At 41.4% G+C, this 20,738-nt stretch overlaps 2 protein-coding genes across 2 annotated transcripts; both read right to left on the bottom strand.

Moving 5' to 3' along the window:
- Positions 1-208: 208 nt before the first annotated feature.
- Positions 209-5,614, bottom strand: LOC133916800 (uncharacterized). The gene is made up of 4 exons (XM_062360646.1): positions 5,170-5,614; positions 3,167-4,868; positions 1,194-2,278; positions 209-1,107 (listed from the first exon to the last, which is right to left on the bottom strand). Exons 1-4 carry the CDS (start codon positions 5,556-5,558, stop codon positions 225-227), a joined length of 4,059 nt encoding a protein of 1,352 aa, XP_062216630.1. The 5' UTR covers positions 5,559-5,614; the 3' UTR covers positions 209-224.
- Positions 5,615-14,169: 8,555 nt separating this feature from the next.
- On the bottom strand, positions 14,170-18,308 carry LOC133916799 (uroporphyrinogen-III synthase, chloroplastic). Its single transcript, XM_062360644.1, has 10 exons — positions 18,023-18,308; positions 17,148-17,235; positions 16,829-16,895; positions 16,458-16,576; positions 16,247-16,342; positions 15,924-15,979; positions 15,267-15,352; positions 14,856-14,990; positions 14,649-14,700; positions 14,170-14,564 (listed from the first exon to the last, which is right to left on the bottom strand). The coding sequence occupies exons 1-10, from the start codon at positions 18,197-18,199 to the stop codon at positions 14,550-14,552; spliced, it is 891 nt and encodes a 296-aa protein (XP_062216628.1). The 5' UTR covers positions 18,200-18,308; the 3' UTR covers positions 14,170-14,549.
- Between the last annotated feature and the right edge of the window lie 2,430 nt (positions 18,309-20,738).

The raw sequence follows: 20,738 nt of genomic DNA, 5'->3' as shown, positions 1-20,738 counted from the left end.
AGAACAATATGGTAGAACAAAGTTTTCCCCCTTTACTTGGTCCTTCAGTGTTTGATTTTATAGGTGAAGAAAAAAAAGTCAGTTTTAAGCTGCTTCCCTTTCTCTTGCTTTTAATTTAGTTTTGTGCTTTCTCAAATTACTAATAACGACTCATGGTTACTAGAAGAGAGGCAGAACGCAGGGACGCAAAGGCAAACCAGGGTCAAAATGTTTCAACTTTCAGCTTATTTTATTCCATAACCAGATGCTACATCAGACGTCGGTGATCCGCAGCCACGAGACACAGGTGGTGCAGGTGATGGCTTCATCATAAGGGCCTGGGGCTCTCTAGCAAAGAAACTATAGGAGGCCCCTTCAGAAGCATCAAACATCTTGCGTGGCGCAGCCTCCCTTGCTCTACCCAGCAGAGTTCCAGGGAAATGATCTCCCCAGATGTCGTATGTAAACTCTTTTATTGGCGCAGCACCCTCATCTCTCTTCAGAACTTTATCTTTCATCAAGTTTGAGCCAGGAGCACGTGCATGCAGAGCTATCGGGGACGATGTGGCCAACAATGGTGCACGCCATGCAGTGGTCAACACAGCAGCTGAAGGCAATGTGTTTCCAGGTGTGGCTGAAGGTGTGGGAGGATCTTTAGCAGCTTGCAGCCAAGTTTTCTTATGTTTAGTGCCAGTTGATGCTGTGGTTGCCTCAACATCAAATCCGCTCTCGAGTTTACTTTCATGCTTCAGTTCTGATGGTGCCCCAGAAAAAGTCCAACCTTGTTTTGGGGTTAAACTTGGTGACAATGGTGAAGATGGTGTTGAATTCCCACTGTGGCTGCTTGAAACCTCAAACTTCGCTGCCAGTCCTGTACCACCAACTTTCCGCTTCCTCCGCTTCCCTCTGTCTCGAGAAATCCTGATAGTAAGATTTTCACTAGTCTGTGGAGTTTCTCTTGACGCCTTGTCTTCCACAGGATTAGCTGGGGACACGGATACAATTGAAGTTGTATTCAGTTGTTCATCTGGATTGTTCTTGTCATTTGTCATCTTTGAGCTATCGAGAACACTGGCAGGGTATTTCTCAGTTAGAGCTTCTTCAGCTCTTCTGTGTTCCCTTATTGACCTGTGAACAAGCCATAATTAATCAGAAACTTAGATCATGTAAAATGGAACAGAACTTGGGAGAGACTGGCACTGATCAAAATTTACCTGGATTTTTTGTTGCTGTGCTGAAGGAAAGGGGGCTTAACAGTCTTGTTCATGCTACTTTTTCTGTCATCAATTTTCGTGTAATAATCTTGAGAACCCACTGACCAAGAATGTGGCACATTTCGTACAAAGATCAGAACAAGTATGGTTACAGCTCCAAAGAAGAGCACCAGCCACTTCCAATGGATGGATCTGAGATAAGATTTTCTGCACTGGCTAAGCATACAGACTGGAATATTTGCAGTCATAGGGATTACAAAGATACCGGTACTCATGGTCAACTCAAGATCTCTCTGAACCATAGCTGAAGAGAAATCAGCTTGAAAAGAAATGAGCATTCTTATAGATTCACTTGGCGCTAAGTTAAATCCCTTGCAGTTGTCCACAGTAAATCCATCCACACCACAATCAGCTCCGGAAATTTTTACCTTTGTCACTTGAAGAGGAAGGTCACCGCTATTTTTTACATGTATCTCCTTAGACAACTGGTCACGGCACAAAGGGCTTGGGACCTCTGACTTGGACAGTGTTGATTTATTCTGAACATGGGACCCAAGGTTAAACTCTAGCTTCCAAACAGGTTCAGATCCCTCTAAAAGGACAATAGATTGCCGTCCACCATGTGCTCGAAGAGGCAGCATCTCCACTCCCGACAGATTGTTTCTGATCAAAACCATGCTCGACCACATGCACCCATTCGAAGGACGGAAGACAACAGGACCAAGCAAAGCAGTCTCCCAAGGACCAACATAGGCCTCAGTGATTGCTGCATCACTTAACGAGAAACCAAATCTAGTCTCTGTTGAGTCAATCTCTGGAGATCTGCTTGAGAATGCACACTCGCATGCATCATTTACAGTTTTGCACTGGTCAATCATTTCCTCAGAGTTCAGTATCAACTGCATGGCTGCATGATCCATGCTTGGGTTATGGATTGTTATCCATTTAGAAAACTGTGATCCAATTTGCACAACAGGAAACATCAGTTCATGATCCATGAGAACAGAAATCCCATCCTTCGTTCCATGAGCTCTCCATTGTCTAAGTATTATGTCGTCAGCTTTAACTGTTCTCATGATCATTCGCTGCAAATCATTTGATGAAATTACATGAGCAGATTCCCAAGCAAAAGGATCAAGATGCATATATGTATAAGTATAGACCAATCAAGACAAGCAATCAAATATACTTCAATACTTAAGCGCAAGAACAGAGTGGGATTCTAATTCGAAAAGCGGCCAACTACTAGAACAGCACTCCAATTACCACTGCGATATATACTAATGTTTATGATTCTCTTCTTCAGACCATGAAAGGTCACTAACAAGGTACTCTGCTTCGGTATAGTTGTAGGTATCAATCTCATGATCATCTCTTACTAGTTTACTGCATCCAAAAAAGTAGGTGTTACTACAGAACATTTTATCTAAAACATCAAGCGCAGATTCATCAGACAAGCTAGCTAGAATGATCTCTCGGTTGCTGAAAAGAACACTATCTTCTCTAAGGGAGCACAATTATCCATATACTTGACTCTGTCCTTCGAAATAACTGTATGACTCAGGGGAACTATGATCTCGGCATCCAACATCTTTTCTTTAACAAAATAGAAGCATACTATCGATGAGTGAAGCTAACACACCCATTAGAAGCCACTTAAACAGTCAATTCTACACCATGCAATTTCTTGCTATAAGACGAGGACATCATAGGAACATGGAAGTGACATGCGATGAATTATGTAAGATTGACAAGAAAAAAAAGAAGAGATTACAACGTATTGGGGTGGATAAAACCAATGAAACAGCATGAAGTGTGGCAAGGTGCTACTACTACTAGGTACATGTCACTTAAGGAAGCATTGAGCACCTCAATGGGCAAAAGTAACTCCTAGTACAGGTACGGCTAATAAAACAGCATTTCATATCTATTGAAGCAACAAGAGTTCAACATAAAAAAGACGCAAATAATACCTTCACATTATTCAAGCCTTCTACCTGTAGCATGCTGCTCAAAGATCTTGTCCTTGCATTAGCAGAGATCTCTTCTTCATATAATGGTCCAGTAAATGATCCATCAGATTCAGCAAAAACAGCACTGGTTGTATGGGAAAGAGATGCATGCACTAAATCTTCACATGGTATGGTGATTGAACTATCAAGGGTACTATTTGTTTCGACCACTATATTGCAGCTGTTAAATGAAATATCCTCTGGAACTGAAGTATGTCTTATTAAAGCTATATCTGTTACCGTATCAGGGAAGAGTATCAATCCACTCAGGTACTTAACCTGAAAGATCACTGGGCCATTTCTATTATCCTCAGTAACACCTACAATCCTCAGTAACTTGGATGCATCATTTCGTAAAGAAAGCGAAAATATCGAACCACTTTCACCACAAGAAGATACCCGCTCAAATGTGACAGCAACCAAGCCGCTGGAATCGTAGTACGTTTGCTTATGCACCTCTAGCTCAATAGGTATCACAATAGTATCCACTGGATCAGCTGTGCAATTGCGCAGTTTCAAGCAGATAGCACCAAACACCTTGCCTTCAGAAAGAGCTTGCAGTTTTAACTCAACAACAGTGCTGCTCTTTGAAGGATGCACCTCCCATTGTTCGCTGGGCCTGATATAGATCATTGGCCATCCAAATTCTGGACTGCTTGCTGTATACCAGTTGCTACTCGAAGAAGTTAGCTCTAATGGCCCATCAAAAGGGTCTAGCTGACAAACTATGTGAGAAGATTGTCTTGTGCTTTCCAATGAAGACATCCAAACAGCCACTTCTTCGACATAGAGAGTATCATCATGAGGGTTATATATCGACAAGTTCCTCTCTAGGTGTCCACCTATTACGACACCTATCCCTGTCAATGGCAGTATTTGATAGGGCGAACTGACAGCCATGCCCTTAGCCTGTATAATAAAACCCCCAAAATTTGTCTGCAACACCAAATGCGCTGATGAAGAGCCCAACGATGTTGGCAAGAAAATGAAGGTAACCGATGCATTATCCCCAGGCTGCAGCTCCGGATTCTCATAACCATACACATAGAACTGGGGGTCAGTGCTGAATGGTTCATACAGATGCAGGGCGCTGTCGTTGTTCAAATTCACCACGGTCAAGGTTGCTGTGGAGGCAGCATACAAGTCACTCCTACCCCAATCCAGCACCGGCGGGTTTATTGCAACATTCATGGACAAGGAACTGTGAAGGACACTCTGGTCGACATCTGCGGCTGCACCATCCAACTCCAGCGGTACCCCGCTTGATGCTCGCATCCAATTGTCAGGCACAAGCGGCGCCTGGCACGACGGCACATTGTATCTCACATCGCCCTCGCGCCCCAACCCATTCCGTGCCCGGGTGATCAGCGTGTCAACTGAAGAGCAAGTTACCACGCCTCCGCCGGACATCGGGAAGCCCAATGGCCGAGATGGTCCCCAGTCCCTTGAGACCTCCAAATCGGTCTCCTTGATGCTATCCTCGTTTGCAAGCAGCGTCTGAGCCACCGAGGGCGAGAAGCAGAAGGAGCTCCGGTCCGCACAGGCATCCCGGAAGCCAAGATAGCGACCGTCGCCGTCACTCTCCTCGGCGCAATCCTCCGCCGCCGCCGACACGGAGAGAGCAAGGACCAAGGACAGGCAACATAGCGCAACCAAGGCCCCCCTGCAAGAAACCCAAAACATCACAAACGAATCAAGAACACGCACAGTTGATCGCCGGCCTGGCAAAGTGCTACTGGACAGCATCGCACCCAGTAAAACCTCAAGATAAAAATTCACAAGAACTTAGGAAAAAGACTGGTGTTTTAAGAGCGGCTAAAGCACGGGTCATACTTGAAAAAAAAAATCAGCAAAAGAGATAAGGGGTGGGGTGGGGAAGGCAAGCAGCAGTTCCATGCTCGTCTCAGGATGGCAAGAAGCAAGAAAGCAAAGAAGGCAAGAAGGGGAGTTGGAGAGGAACTTGCCGGGTAGAGGAGGAGATGGAGCGTGCGGGCCTGAAGAAAGAAGTGGTCGCCGCCGGCGAAAAGCGGTGGCGGCGGCCGCTCATGGGGAAGGATACATGCGGCGGGCGGCGAGACTTCACTGTGGTGACCATGGGAATCCACGGACAAAATAGGAAATAAAAGGGAAAATAGAAAGGAGGTGAGGCGAGGGAGGATGAGAGGGACAGAGAACGAAAAAGGAGGATGAGAAAATAAAATGCGTTGGGTGTTGGTTGGTTTTGGTATGGAAAGGAAAATCTGAGACTTTGTGGTCTGAATTGACGGTTTTGCCCCCTGGTTTCTAAACCGGGATTGTACTGTGCTTGTGCGAGGTTGAAAGTCGGGTCATTGCAGGTGGAGCGGACGCTCATCAATCGACTGCGAAACTTGCAAAAACTAGATCAAATATCAAAGTGTTTAGGGCGTACATGCCATGATCCATGTCGTCCGAATGACGAGATGAGGACAAGGCAAGCAACTCCGGTCCCTTTCCGCCGAATTCGATGGGTGAGAGAAACCTGCAGCCGTAGACGCCGCACGCTCTCTCGAAGCAGCGGCAGCGCGCGGCTGGCTTATCCGCAGGATCGCGGCCAGGCAGGTCCAGGGGATTGCGATGGCGAAACCGGGGAGGTGTTTTTCGTTGCCTTGCGAGCTGCGGCTCCGGAGAGGGGAAGAAGAGGCCATTTCTGGAGGGGGCCGGGTTTTCCATAGAATGATTGGAATAGTTTATTTGAGCCACCGAGTCGGTTGCCTTGAACAACAGATTACATGAGGCGATCGAGAGTTGGAAGAAACGTATCACGAGCCAGGGGAGCTCTGAACCTGGACACGCGATGAACTTTGGCCATGCAAGGTTGCTTCGACTCGTAAGCAGGGTTCCAAAATTCACCGATATTTGGTTGAAATTCACGATATTCGGTTAATTCGATCCGCACCGAATTCGAAAATCAATCGATTTTCTAATTTGAATTTAAAAAAATTCAAAAATATAAAAAATCCTAAAAATGGTAAAGACAATTCTAAAATTGTCTGTGAAAGAAATAAAAAATAATATCATTTGCATCATATTTTATAGGGAGAAAGTTTAAGAAAAAAAGAAAATGGTTGAAGCGTGTAGCCTATTTATTAACTCATGTTAAGAAAAAGCTTATATATAAAAATATATTTTATTGTGTAGGGTGTACCTTAAGAGGAACTATGAAATTGGTTTCACTTCATTTAGAGTTATATTAATTTCTCCATGATTTTTACAAAGTTTATAGGCATAAAGTGAACATGTTAAGAAACAATACTGTAATTAAAGTTTGCATATCTACTATTATTTTTTCTACATAAAGCATAGTATAGGTAAATTAATAAAAGTGGTTTCACTATTTTTGAGGTGTGATGAGATAGTTATGAATTAATCTAATTGTAACATATTTACTCAATCATGCATGTTACAATAATTATTTCATGATATCATGTATTTTTAAAAGACATAGGATCATGTATGAACTTAAAAAAATTAGTTTCATAATTTTTGGATTAGCAAAGAATTAACTATACATTTAACTAGGTTTAACAAATATATTTTCTCATAGAAAATATATAACTTTTTCATGAGTATAAATAATTTTATCATGTAGATCATATTACAAGGAAAAAAATTGTTTCATTTGATTTTAAGCTCAGATGAATTAGTTATCAATTTTACAAGGTTAAGTTATTTTTTGATTTTTCTTGAATTTTACTGAAATTTGATAAAACTGAACAGTTTTCGATGGAATTTGAGTTGTTTTCGTTCACAAATGAAATACGGGAAATGCGGTTGGTTAACAAATGGTCGATTCACCCGAATTTTGTCTCCGATTTATAAATTTGATCAAGTAAATTTGATTGAATTCTTGTCGAATTTTTTGATATTCGTGAATTACGGAAAATCGTTGGGTCCTAATTTTCAGATCTCAAACGAATTTGTAAATCTTGCTCGTAAGCGTGCAGGGGCGGATCTTCAGATGACGCGGAGGCTCAAGGTCCTCTACCTTCTCATTGTCGATGGAGAGAAATGAGATAAGAGAAAAGTGGAGAGAAATGGTTGAACTAGGCTTTTCTTAGAAATTAGAATAATCCCGTTAAAAGTCTTCCTGGAATTGGCATTGGTTGGGAAGAATGATTCGAGCTGTTTTGTTAATCTCTCACGTCAACTTCCCACGGAAGGCTGTGTCATGCAGGACTGGCCCTAATAACAAAATATGGCTGGGCCATGCAAGTTTTGGGTAATTAACATACGTACTCCTCCATCCTAAGACGGATTTTGAAATGAAAAAGTCTTCAAAAGTAGATTTTGATCATCAATTTTTTATTATCAATTGCTACAAAATTAACATCATATCAAAAGCACTTTAAAAAATAAATCTATCGATGTAACTTTTTACTCAAAATATAACTATACTTTGACTAATTGCTAGTCAAAATTTACGAAGTTTCATTTTTCCAAATAAAAATATGTCTTACATAAACAGACAAAAGGAGTGCTACACTAAATGATTGGTTTTTGAAAAGATATTAAAATAGCTCTTGGAAAAAAAAATTAAGCATACCATCCTATCGCACGTCGTCATGCGAAATATACTATAAAAGTGATCGGGCTAGCTTGTGAGTTGTGATCAAAACAGGTGTTTGTTTAAGATGTCGAATTAGGAAGTTGGTTACAAATGTACAACGAAAATAAGATTGTTAGAAAATTAGCCGCAAAACCGCACCGTTGCGCGCTCTAACAGAAATGAATATGCATTAAATCACACTATAACATGATTGAAATCGTGGTCTCAAGAACCAAATCAAACCATCAAACAATAACGTTCGCGCACGATTAGCATCGAAAGAAGAGAGTGGAATTCCAATCTCCAGAATTAACATGATGCTCTCTCGCGTCCCTAAGCAGCTATCGTGGCGATTCATGCGCCAAAACAGGAGAAAAGAATTAGCCACAAATAATCAGAAAAAGCTACAGCACTAGCAAGTAGTGTTATATGAATATGACACCTACGTCAAAATCTGACTCGGATTCATATATCTGAATAAAAAAGCTACAGCACTAGCAAGCAGTCTCTCCCTTCCCTTGACATTGATCTACGCCCCTAAGTCTAAACCCCGATGAGAACAGGTGTATAGCCTAGTGGTTGCGTTGCCAATGAGGCACACTGCCCGCCCAGATCCATCCGATCCTTAGGATGTTTCTTGGGTGTCTCACCAAGGTTTGTCCCTCAAATAATTTCAAATCGACCTTCAACGTCTTTGGACGACGATAGGATAATGGCATGCTCGTCGTTTGCGGAACTAAGGGTTTCGTGAATCTTTTTAACAGATATGTATATAGGCGTAGGTCTAACATATATCTTAGAAGTGTGAGTTAGTATATGTGTAAGATGTACCATTAGATACTATAACTTGTACCGCTAGAGTAGAGGTCAAAAAAAGTCCAAACCCCGGCCATCCTCAGGGGTCGACACGTGCCCACCTAACGGTCGATCCAACGGCAGGAATCTTGGCCCCGGCGGCGCTGTCGCCGTCCTCGCGGATTCCCGCACCGGGTTCTTTCCTACCCCGCCTGCGTGGCGATGCGAGAGAAGGCCCTTCGGGTGGGCCCCAGGAGAGTAGTACGAGATTCCGGTGACTGTAGTGCGCAGAGATGCATCCCGTGGGCCCAGGATGCGGGGCCCGCGGAATCTGACGGCGGGGACGCACGGTCGTGTCCTGAGGCGGTGCCGTGTCGACTTTCGGTTTGGCTCTCAGGGCCGTGTGGTTAGGCCTTGCAGATGTGATATAATTACCAGCTTGCCACATTCCGTTTCCAAGAAATACCGAATTTTATACTACTCTAATTATCAACGATGTTCAATTAGACAGATGTGCTTTTGCTTTCATCACTAATCACTAAAAAAAAGAGCAGTGATCTGTCCTTCATTCTGTCCATCTTTTTGACTAACTGAGATGTTATTAGTCACCAACCATGGACCACTCGAAACTTTTCTGAACGTACGCATGTCCGTACTTGCCTATATACTATACTGTCATTGGTAACAGGAGGCAGGAATACTTGTTGCCAGATGGAGCATTTTGCGCCTGCCCGTGCTTTGCACGCTTGTTGTTCTTGGTTAAACAAGGTATGCTCCAGTTAATATAAGGAGCACGAGATTATTAGAACTAATCAGCCACTGCCACCAATAGGCGACAAGTATCAGTCTAGATTATTTATTAGTACTAGTTAGAGTGGGCAACAACAGACAAGCTAGCTAGGTTACATGCATGTTCCATATCAATCTACCCGTTCCTCTTTGGATCAATTTAGGCTACTACTACTTGCTCTGAACAAAGACAAGAGTGGTTACTAAATCATACTAGTAGTCAAGCTTTAATTCTGCATATCAACCCTGTCATCTGATTGTACCATTAGCTCAGAATACCTTCCGATTACGCGAAGAAAAGGCAGGCAGGCAGTTGATATGTCTCCAATTCCAACCGGAGTCAGGTAGCAGCACCATGCGTGAACCACCAAGTGGTACGATGATGAGGTCAGAGAATCTGCTCGCTCTTCAAGTCCAAAAAAATCTAGTACAGTTATTTGCTTCAGCCAGACTTATGATGACAACGGGTTAGATCGGTATGGATAAAACGAGAGTACATCTTACCTAAAATTCGAGATATCAAACTCAACCTGTCTCTTAAATTTTTACCAGATGTAAAATCACTCGAGTCCCGATCTCGACGGGACCTAAGACCCGATAAAAGACCCAAAACCTGATGGTGATGTAGGTCGCCGACCGCGAGCAAGGGGAACCGGGGAGGAGTGCCTCACAAGAGCTACACAGAGAAGATAGAGGAGCGGATATCCTAAACCCAACTTAAAATCAGAATCCGTGGAGCACTACAGATGCAAATTAAGTCACGGTCCTGGATCCAACATGAATTGGGTTCTTACCCAATAATCCATGAAGCAAACTTACCTCTCCTACCAGATCTAAAACTGACGGGATCTAACCCAACCTGATCCGACCCACTCCTATCCCTAGTCAGGCCCAGGCTGTGCATCGCCGAAAGTACAACGGCAAAATACGCCATAGATTTCGAGGCACATATTCGCTGAGCTGCAGTTCTTGTTTCTCGAGCGGCCTAGGCGTCGGTTTCGCTCGCGCGGCCGACGTCCGTTCAAGTGCTCGCCGGCCCTCGTCGGGCTGCTTTTGACTAACCTTCATTAGTTGTGTATTAATTAACCAAGTAGGTGTTGGTTACTGCAACTCAGATCATGATGAGCTGTATATTAATCAACCAGATGGAAGTCAGGTTGACGAGGCAGTGACGTACGATAAGGCTCTTTGGTGATGTTAGAGATCAAATTGAATGATTTGATTAGTCGTGTATTAATTAACCTAGTACTCTCCGGTTAAAAGTACTTAACGTTTTAGACATAATATGGTCTTGATATATACCTTTGATAACTATTTTATGTAGAATATACTCCCTTCGAATACAAATACATGTCGTTTTAATCTGAACACGCAGTTTAAGTAGGCAGAAGAATGGTCTAAACTGCCTAAGCCCCAAGCGCCACGCAGTGCAACATTCACTGGCTTACTAGTTACCAAGGAAAGTAAATTGGAGGGAAGAGAGTAAAACTAACTCCAACTGGATAGAAGGGAGTAAAACTAGCGCCAAACTAATTGGAGGGAAGGGTAATTTTAGAGCCAACAAGAAAACTTTCAAAGTGAAGGGAAAAATTCGGTTTTGGAGCCAAGAGACAGCTTAGATGGAGTCCTGACCAGGGTTCGACTTACCGATCGAAGCTCGGTTACCGAGCTTTGGCGGTAACTGAAAAGTCACAGTTACCGCGATAACCGGTCGAAAATTAAAAAAATCATACAAAAATTATTTGGTAAAATTTGAAATTTGGGAAAAAAATCGCGATTTTAGCCGCTCAGTAACCGGTCGGTTTGGACTGGTTACCGAGCGATTTTTACAATTTATTGAGCAGTTTTCTCGAATTTTCCGCATTATCGGTAACCACTCGGTTTTCTAGATTTATCGAGCGGTTTTCTCGATTTTTAGTGAAATTCAATAAAAAACCTAAAAATTATCTCAATCTTATAAAATCAATAACTAATTCATCTGAGATTCAAATCAAGTGAAATAAATTTTTTTAGTTTCCTTGTAACATGATCTACATTATAAAAGTATTTATACTCATAAAAAAGTTCAAAATTTTCTGTGAGAAAATGTATTTTTTAAACCAAGTTAAATGCATAGTTTACTCTTTGATAATCCAAAAATCATGAAACTAATTTTGTTAGTCTTCTTACATGATCCTATGTCTTTTAAAAATACATGAACTCATGAATTAGTTATTGTAACATGCAGGATTGTGTAAATATGTTGCGACTAGATTAATTCATAACTGACCCATCACACCTTAAATATTAGTGAAACCACTTTTATTAGTTTATTTATACTATTATTTACATAGGAAAAATAATAGTAGACATGAAAAAATTAATTACAGTGCTGTTTCTTAACATATTCACTTTATGCTTGTGAACTTTGTAAAAATCATAGAGAAATTAATAAAACTCTAAATAAAATGAAATCAATTTTAAAGATCCTCTTAATATACGTTTTACACAAGAAAAATATGTGTTTGCATGTTAAACTTTTCCTTAACATGAGTTAATAACTGAACCGCACGGTTCAATTTTTTTCATTTTTTTCAAACTTACTCCCTATAGAATATGATGCAAACGACATTATTTTTGAATTTTTTTTTCACAGAAGGTCTTAGAATTGTGTCTAGTTTTTTTTAAAGATTTTTTTTTATTTTTTTCAATTTTTTGAATTCAAATTCGGTTACCGTTCGGTTTCTGAAACCGAATCGAACCAAGATGGTCAGTTATCGTGATTTTTGTTTGATTACCGTCGGTTTTTTAACCCTAGTCCTGACTCTATAAACAAGCATGCTCGTACTGTGGAGGATGTCATTCACTATATGGCTTCTAGAGAAAGATTTGCCCTTATCTAAACCTCTCGCCTGATCAGCTTGAAGATAAATTAACACCAGGCCATGATGTGGTGTTGAGTTGAACAGGGAGCAAGTTGAAGAAGATGAGCCCATGCTTGAAGATAACAGTGATGGAGTTGCTGCTCCAGGTATATGGGATCAACTGCCTTCAAATATTCAATGTTTGTCAGTGATGATATAGTTGATGTATTTTTAGCTTGTTCATTCATTCATGATAGGTGATGATCTTGAGGATATCTCAATACTGTTTGAGGATAATGATGATACTCCTGCGTTTCCTAAAACTTTTTTTTTTGAAAGATCCCAAAAAAAGGCTTTTTTAATTAAGGAGGAGAGAGTTTATCCAGTATGTAAGAAACATACTGCAGAACATACAGGCCAAGAAGAACAGCTGGTTGCACAAGCCTGTAACTACACAAGCGCAGCTCAGCTCGGAAGAAGAGAGATTACACGGTTAAAGCACGAGCAAACTAGAGAAGAAAACAAAGGGAAGCTAGATGAAGAGCAAAGGACTAGAAAAATGCTTTTCCTAAAACTAACCAAGATGGAGAAAAATGCTTCTACTTCTCCAGGTTGGTACAACAAGGGTCCGAATATGCATTCAGTGTTCTTTTTTTTATCCGTTAACCAGATTGATGCATGTAATCTTGTGGGTTCCTTTTCTTGTCATTATTGAGAACGAAGAGACACCAGACAATTCCTATCAAATGACCAGAGAAGAGCAATATACCACATGCTTTGCTTGAGACAAGTTTGAATGGAAAATTACGGCGAAACACGACTCATGAAGTTGCTTCTTTATTTTTGTATCTCTGAGAACAGTACAAAGGATTTGGAAGCATGTGAAGGATGCAGATGGGATTGATGTAGATGTGTACCATAAAAAACAAGTACGTGCGGTCGCAACAGAGTTTAAGTTGATCTTTTCCAAGTTGCTGACATTCTCTTTAGTGACAGACACATTTACAAACACTATATAAGAAGTTAGGCATCAATCACAAGACACTTCAGTGACTATGAATACCCAAAGATCAACACATTTTTCCTAACTTTACAATCATGCATGATGGAGATCATGAAATGCAGAGGAGGTAATCGTTACAAAATTCCACATATGGGAAAAGATGAACTGGAAAGGCTTGGTCGTCTTCCCGTGCAACTTTCTTGTGATACTGATTTGTATCAAGCTACACTAGGTTATTTAAATTCAGATGACGCGTGATAAACGTTGTACTACTATGAACTCCTGCAAAAGTTTAGTGTTGCATTTCTATTTTATCTTATTTGCCGCTGAAAAAAAGAAGAAATTAACAAGCACAAACACTGAGAGTTGTTGCACAGATTAGAGGTTGTGGAGCTACTAGTACCTCTCTTCATGGTGAGCTCGTACTAATACTAGAGTTAAAGAGGGGCTATCAGTAAAGGTCCGGTATAAAAAGACTGAGCGTGGGGAAGTCTAATTGATTAGATCATCTCCAACAGCTGTATCAAATTTTCATCCTCAAAATACTATTACAGCATCTCCTTTCTCGTGCTACAGTAGACCGCAAAGTACTGTAGCACTGAAAAATGCTAATTTGAGGACTCCGTTAGAGCAGGTAGGTGAGAGTCTGAACAGAGACATAGTAAGAGCACCTAGCCAAACAGAAATTAAGCAAGGGCAAAAGTGAAATAAATAGGTTAAAGTTATTTTGTAATGGTATAACAACTTATATTTGTAATAATAGAAAAAGCTAAAACGATCTATATTTGTATCCGGAGGGAGTATTAATTTAATCCAATAAATTTATAATCTGTGGAGTACTGTAGCACTGGATACGGGTACTGCTGGAGTTGGTCTAACTCGGAAATGGACCTCCATGGATACACAGAAATCTGTGAGCAGATCATTCACGCATCGTAAAGATTTCCTCAAGATCTGAAAGGAAATCTGCACCTGTACTGTACAAAGCATCCCCTCATCTTCTGGTGGAAAATGAGCAGTACAAGTCGGCAAAATTTGGTATCACAACACAGAACAATTTGTGGTACGGTACATTAACTGTGAATCGGCAATCGTTGACATGCTACACTGCACGGCTCACAATTTACAGTGCCCCGGTACAGAACTCTGATTCAGCACTTGTTGACATGCTACACTGCACAGCTCACGATTTACAAGTCTACAGTAGCTGACGATACGGTTTTGCCTCTCTCTTCAACTAACGAAGAAAAATGGGTGCGATTAGTCGAAGAAGCAAAGAATACTTCAATCTACAGCCGCCCACAGACGTCAAGAAGCTCCATCATCTGGTACGAGGTCTGGTCGTTTTCAACACTTCGGAACCTACAGTAGAAACAGAGAAGGCTATGACGACAAAAACCAAGAAAATGGAGGAAAGTGTACCGTGTGCAAGGAAAAGAGAAGAACCTCTTTTGATTGCTTATGGACTTCCAGAGCTTCGAGAATGCTTTCAACCCACCTGCGAAAAACATGGGAAAGTCATGTGTGCGGATCACACAGTAGTCAAGGGCTGGACAATATAAGGTGAGAATACAGTTCGTAATGTTCAACATCCCTGACGTGTACATGGAAATTGGATAATGTTATTCAAAAGGCATCATGATGTGGGCATACCCATCAAGTCCAGGGGTTGTAGGATAATATATGCTCTCCAGGCCTAATTTCTTGGCTGCTGAGGCAGTGGTCTCACCGATGCAAGCAATGGAGTTATTCCAATTATTAACTCGTGAAATGAGATTTAACCAAGCTCTGCATCACAATGATACCACAAAAGACTCAACAACAGAACCACACATAACAGAAAATCGTGGCAAAAATGGAAGTTAATCCAAGGAGACTGATGGTTTGAGGAAAGTCAATCTAAGCAAATAGCAAGATCCTCTTTATAAAGTTAAATTAAGCTCCCTCAAAATTATTTGATGTTTAAATGCTAGTATCTCCTGATTTGTTGGACAACAGTTTTACCTTGCATAATTCATGAACAAAATTTGCGAAACTCTTATCCAGATGTGATTGTCTAATTACCTTAGTGCGGAAGGAGAAGCTACTGCGATAACTGGAGCTGAAAGAGCAAGCTTTAAAGTTACTGGTTCCACATCTTCTACAGGTACCTGAATGCACACACAACACCTTCATGTATTAACAGAGGCCCAATATTCACACACAGAAACTGTGAAAATAATATGAAACTGGTAATGTATGTCACAGGTGGTCCTTATTTTCTGGTTCACAAACAACATCTCTCTCTGGTAATTTATGTCACAGTCAACTTACAGAAACTATAACACTATCAAAGGAAAGAAGTGAATATATTAATATCATATAGAAAGTGAATAGTTGAACAAGAGTAGCATTGAGTCCAAGAGCTCACTAGAATTTTAACTTACAAAAAATAACTAAAAAAATAACTATGGTTCAGTATATATTGTTGTAAAAACTAAAAAGTCAGTTCATATGAAGATCAATGCCTAACACGTAAATCATTTTTTCTTTTACGAGACTGCACAAATGAAATTGATATAGCAAAGTCTCAAAAAAAGATCCATGCTAAAAACAGGTACCACAGATTACCAGAAGTAGCTCAACAAGAACACGACGTGTTTGTGTATGTGGTGAGACAGGGGATGATTATTAATAAAGTATAGGAAAAACTGGTCATCCAGGATAAGTGAAAAAAATTACAGTTGTATATGTATTTAGTCTTGTCACATCAAATCCTCGATCTGATAGCCCATCCTCTGCATTGACCAGAAGAATTAAGTACCATAAAATTTAGATAACTTATGCAGCTATTGTATAAAAAAACAACTGATTATACCAAGTATGTAGATCAACATACATCGAGTTAAGAGCTCATAACCATAAAAATCAACACAACTGGAAATCCATTATGGTTCAGGATTAATACTCCGTTTGGGAAAAGTGAATGACAGAAACATTTGGCCTTAATGAAAGGAAAACTAGTAACCAGATAAATGCTAACTGTGAACACCAGACTGACTCACGAATTTCATGACCAGCCTTTGCAGATGCAGGATACAACACTTTACAAGTATTCTCAGTGCCCCTTGGAAGCTCTGAGGCCAAGACTTTACCCATAGCTGATGCAGAAAGAAATGGAATAAATTATCTTAAAGCTGAAAATTAATTCAAGATGAAAGATAATAAAGTCTTGAAAATATACAAGGAAATAGTAGAAACTAGAAGGCTAGATACCTTTAGAAGGAGAAAATGCAACCTCAAGAGATCGATCATCAGACTCTAATACTTCATCAAAAGTCCTTGCAGTTCCTGCTCCAACAACCGCTACACGCACCTTAGGACTTCCTGCAGCCCTGGTATTGAACTACTGTGTAAATTACATAAAAAATGGCAGCCTTAGATTATTGTTTGAGCCTGATTGACTGTATTCATGCAACAATCATTTTTAAGTCAAAGATACATCATGTATTTTGTTAGCCAATAAACAAATGACAGAAAGTGCACAAACCTATGTCACGACAAATTACAAGGAAGCGTAAAATGAGGCATAATTACTACTTGTGTAGCAACATTGCGCACATAATTGCAATATGTTTGAAGCTTACTTCCATCCCTGAAGGAACACTGCAGCTGCCTCAGGAGAGGTTATAGTAATCCAGTCAAACTTGTCATCTGTAAATACAGAATACCAGTGAGACTAACCCATGGAGTTTCCAATTGCAGTTTTTGCAAAAGCAAGTGTGAAGAAGACAATATCATGAAATGATCTGTTATAATATCTGTTGGAGCAAACTGAGATGGAAATCTAAAATGACAGAATGAAATTTTATGTGCTGCATATCCACAGAATGAAACTCTGAAAATTAAATCGAGTGGGTGAGCAGGTTTTTCACATTGCTACAAAAGAAAGACTGTAACACTTACTACGTAAGACATCTGAAAGCCTATCTGTATCAGGGCCTTCCACGTGCTTAATAAGAGGAAGTTCCAGAGAGTGTATGTTATGCTTTTCCTACAGAATCCAATTAGAAAAATCAATGTAAATGCTAGGCAGCAATCAGTCGAATAACTAGAAGGAAACATCAATTTCTGAACTTATGGAAAGCATGCGATATTTTGAAAAATATTAGACTTCTACAACCCACAAATAATCTAATTATTATCAGAAAACTGAGTAGATTCATTGTTCAAGTCACCCCGAGATTTTTTTTGTTAAATTCCTAGGTATTGGTTTCATTAACGACCATGATTCAAGTCTCCACGCGAAAATTTCGAAGCCAAAATTGATCATATGCAGTATCAACACCAGGCTCCTTATGAAACAGATGGAAGGAGCAAGGAATCACATGAAAGAAAAATACTTTCCAAGAAAGAACACTACATTTCAAATCATAGAAATTTTGGAAATGCCGACCAAACCTAAACTCCTGATAACAGTTCCAAAAGGACAGAGAAGCAGTGAGCTCCATTAGCATTCAGCACCGTAGTATACAAAATTGGCCCTGAAGGTCTCCATATCAAACCCCAAATTAACTCTTCTGTGAAGGAAATCGGTATGATTCCCCAAGCTAGTGCCAAATGCCTTAGCCTCTAAGGTCGGAAAAAGCACAATTAACCTCCGAAGATTCGCCTTTCTACAGACAAACGTCTAAAATCCTCCGCCTAAATTCACTAAAATTGGTCAGAAGTAGGATACCACAGCATTTGGACGTTCTTCCTGCCACCTCCTCCGTAGCTCTAACTAACTGCTGTAATTCAACTAGAAAGAACAACGGGAGAAGTATCCACTGGAGACTCACCAGCGCGGCGATGAGCTTGGCGTTCTTTCCCCGTTCGCGCGTCACCACGACATCGGGTGGGGGTGAGGAGCACGCCAGGAACCTCCCGGGCTCGCCGGCTCGGCACCTTCCGGTGGGGCGGGCATGGAACCTTCCAGAAGGCGGGGAGAAGGGCACGAGCAAGGAAGAGAAGGCCATGGCCGATGGTGAGCGGAAGGTCGCGGCAGCATAGAGCCCGCGGCCCGGGGGAGTCGTGGAGAGGAAGACTCTCTGGAAGTGGGCCCCACTTTGCAACTCCGCCTCAGATCTGGGTCCACCGTCACGGTCCGTTTCGCCATTGCGGTGTAGTCGGGCGTGCTGGTAATGGGCTGAGATCAAACATAATGGTTTGGGCCTGCGTTTATAGGCCGTGAAACACTGAAACTTATGAGAATGATTTACTTTTTTTTAGAAGCACGTTCACCTCTAAAAATTAAAGAAGAAATAATTTACTAGTGAGGTATTCCAAGAGTACTGCGAGGAACTGGTGATCAAAGTTTGTTTTTCTTCTGTAGCTCATCCGTAGAACAATGATCAACTGGAGTGAGCAAATGATATCGTGCTATAGGAAATAAAGAAATGTGTCTTTGACATTATTCAGGATTTTTTTTCTAGCAATATATCCATTAAAATAATGGGTTGTCTTCGTGATTCAAGAATCCAACATGAGACGAGGCACATGCAATGTATACATATTCGGGCCCCCTAATTGAAGTAATTCCATACGTTTTATGTGGTCGATGATATATCTATATTCACTCGAGTATAAGCAAGGTATCTAGATCTATTACAAAGAGTAGATGTGATCTAAACTAAACTAATGATGAAGTCACCGAGTATCTCCTGTGGCCTTAGTGCTTGCGTCGAGTTGTAGATAAGTTGTCCTCCACCAAAAAACCCTTTGAGGGTCTGGATCCCCGCTTTAGATAAGGGTCTTGTACCGTCTCCTATCTCATCGTAGTCGATAGGGAATCCTTTATCTTGTCCATCAAGAAAGATCAGATAAATCCGACTGGGATACTAGTTGTTCTCGAGTTGGGTAACTAATTGAGACCTTCCTAGTATGCGCATTCTGGATCTCCAGGAGTATCAGACACCCCAAATTCGGTTCCGTAATATCTGGAGTTGTTAAGCATGTACATAGCATACCTTATCCGTAGGTATACCCTTTATGCGTATATACATTATAGTTAGAAATTCGACAGTAGCCCCCTAACTTTGCTCGGGAGGAAGGGTTCCTGCAATTTTCCACTCGAGTACCGCTAAGTTTAAGCCTGGTCGAGTAAGGTGGTTCAGGCTTGTAGTCGAGAGAATCGAGTAACAATGCATCCTATTCCAAGTATTGAGTGGAAACATAATTGGGGCGAGCACCTTGTTGTTAACCACTCGAAGCTTAAGAAAGGACTAAAAGCTCGATTAGTCGACACCCGATTCCAAGTAGAGTTAAAAAAATCTTTTGAAATTTGAGAGCGTCTGCGTCTGTGACTCCTCGCACCAGCACCTTACCGGCTGGGGAGGGGGCCTAGAGGCGCTAGAATTGTTTGCTTGAGCAACTTGGATCTAAGCCGCATCGAGTAGGATCCTGACCTGATTAACCATATGGGTTAAATGATTTGTCGGATCCAACTTCAGAAGGGATCTAAGGATCAGATGAGCTCCTTGGACATTAGCATCTGGAGTGCTAAAAACATCATTGCCGAGGTTCGGCTGTGGTTGAGTCGGTGAAGCCTCGTGATGGCTGCCCTGAGGGAGTTCGTCCCTCGATCTCGGGACTGGTGCTGGTGGAGGCGTGCCCACTAGAAGCCGTCGTTGAAGTCCTCCTGTGGTTCATCGATGATCGATGGTATTAGGAGCGTATCGAGCTCCGACTGTAGATATACCTGGTGGTATATCTCCAGCATTGCTGACATTGGTAGCCACTGCGCTGGATCCTCGAGGATTTTCGTGCCGTTATTCACCACGACGTTTGGATCTACCATCATCAGATTGGTAGGTGGGACCCCGATTCCTCTAGTTATAATCACAAATTGATCTGTTCGGCTACTCTGGCTGTCGACAGAGTCGTCGTCACCACTCGCGTCGCTATCAGTGTCCATGAATTGCAGAATATTGGGCTCCTTGGGATCCCATTCAAGGTGTCCCACCTCACGGTACGCATCCAATGGGCAGGACTCGAGAATACTAGTGTGGATTAGTCCATCCTGATCATCCTAGTAGAAAACCATAGTTCCCAACGTGATCTTTGATTCGGCTGGGGGCGATTCGAAAGCGATCGCTAGCGAATCAAAGTGGTTGTAGAATCTGGCGTCGGAGAATCCGGTGCGAATGTGCACTCGAGACATAGTTGATCCTGAAAAGCAGAAGACCCCTACCCGGCGAGCAAACTGTCGAGGGTTTTTCTCTGACAATATGTCCGTAAGAATAACGGGGTTGTCTTCATGATTCAGGAATCGAACAGGAGATGAGGCACACATGATGTATATAGGTTTGGGCTCCCAATTGGAGTAATACAATATGTCATGTGTGATCGATGTTGTATATATATTCACTCTAGTACAAATAAGATGTCTAGATCTATTACAAGGAGTAGATGGGATCTAAACTAGACTAATGAGGAAGTCATCGAGTATCTCCTGTGTTTCTAATGCTTGTGTCGAGTTGCAGATGAGTCGTCCTCCTTTGAAAAAAGAGAGTCCCC

The sequence above is a fragment of the Phragmites australis genome, chromosome 4 (assembly GCF_958298935.1).
Source record: "Phragmites australis chromosome 4, lpPhrAust1.1, whole genome shotgun sequence".
Classification (NCBI taxonomy): Eukaryota; Viridiplantae; Streptophyta; class Magnoliopsida; order Poales; family Poaceae; genus Phragmites; species Phragmites australis.
This window is presented reverse-complemented; position numbering and strand designations above follow the sequence as displayed.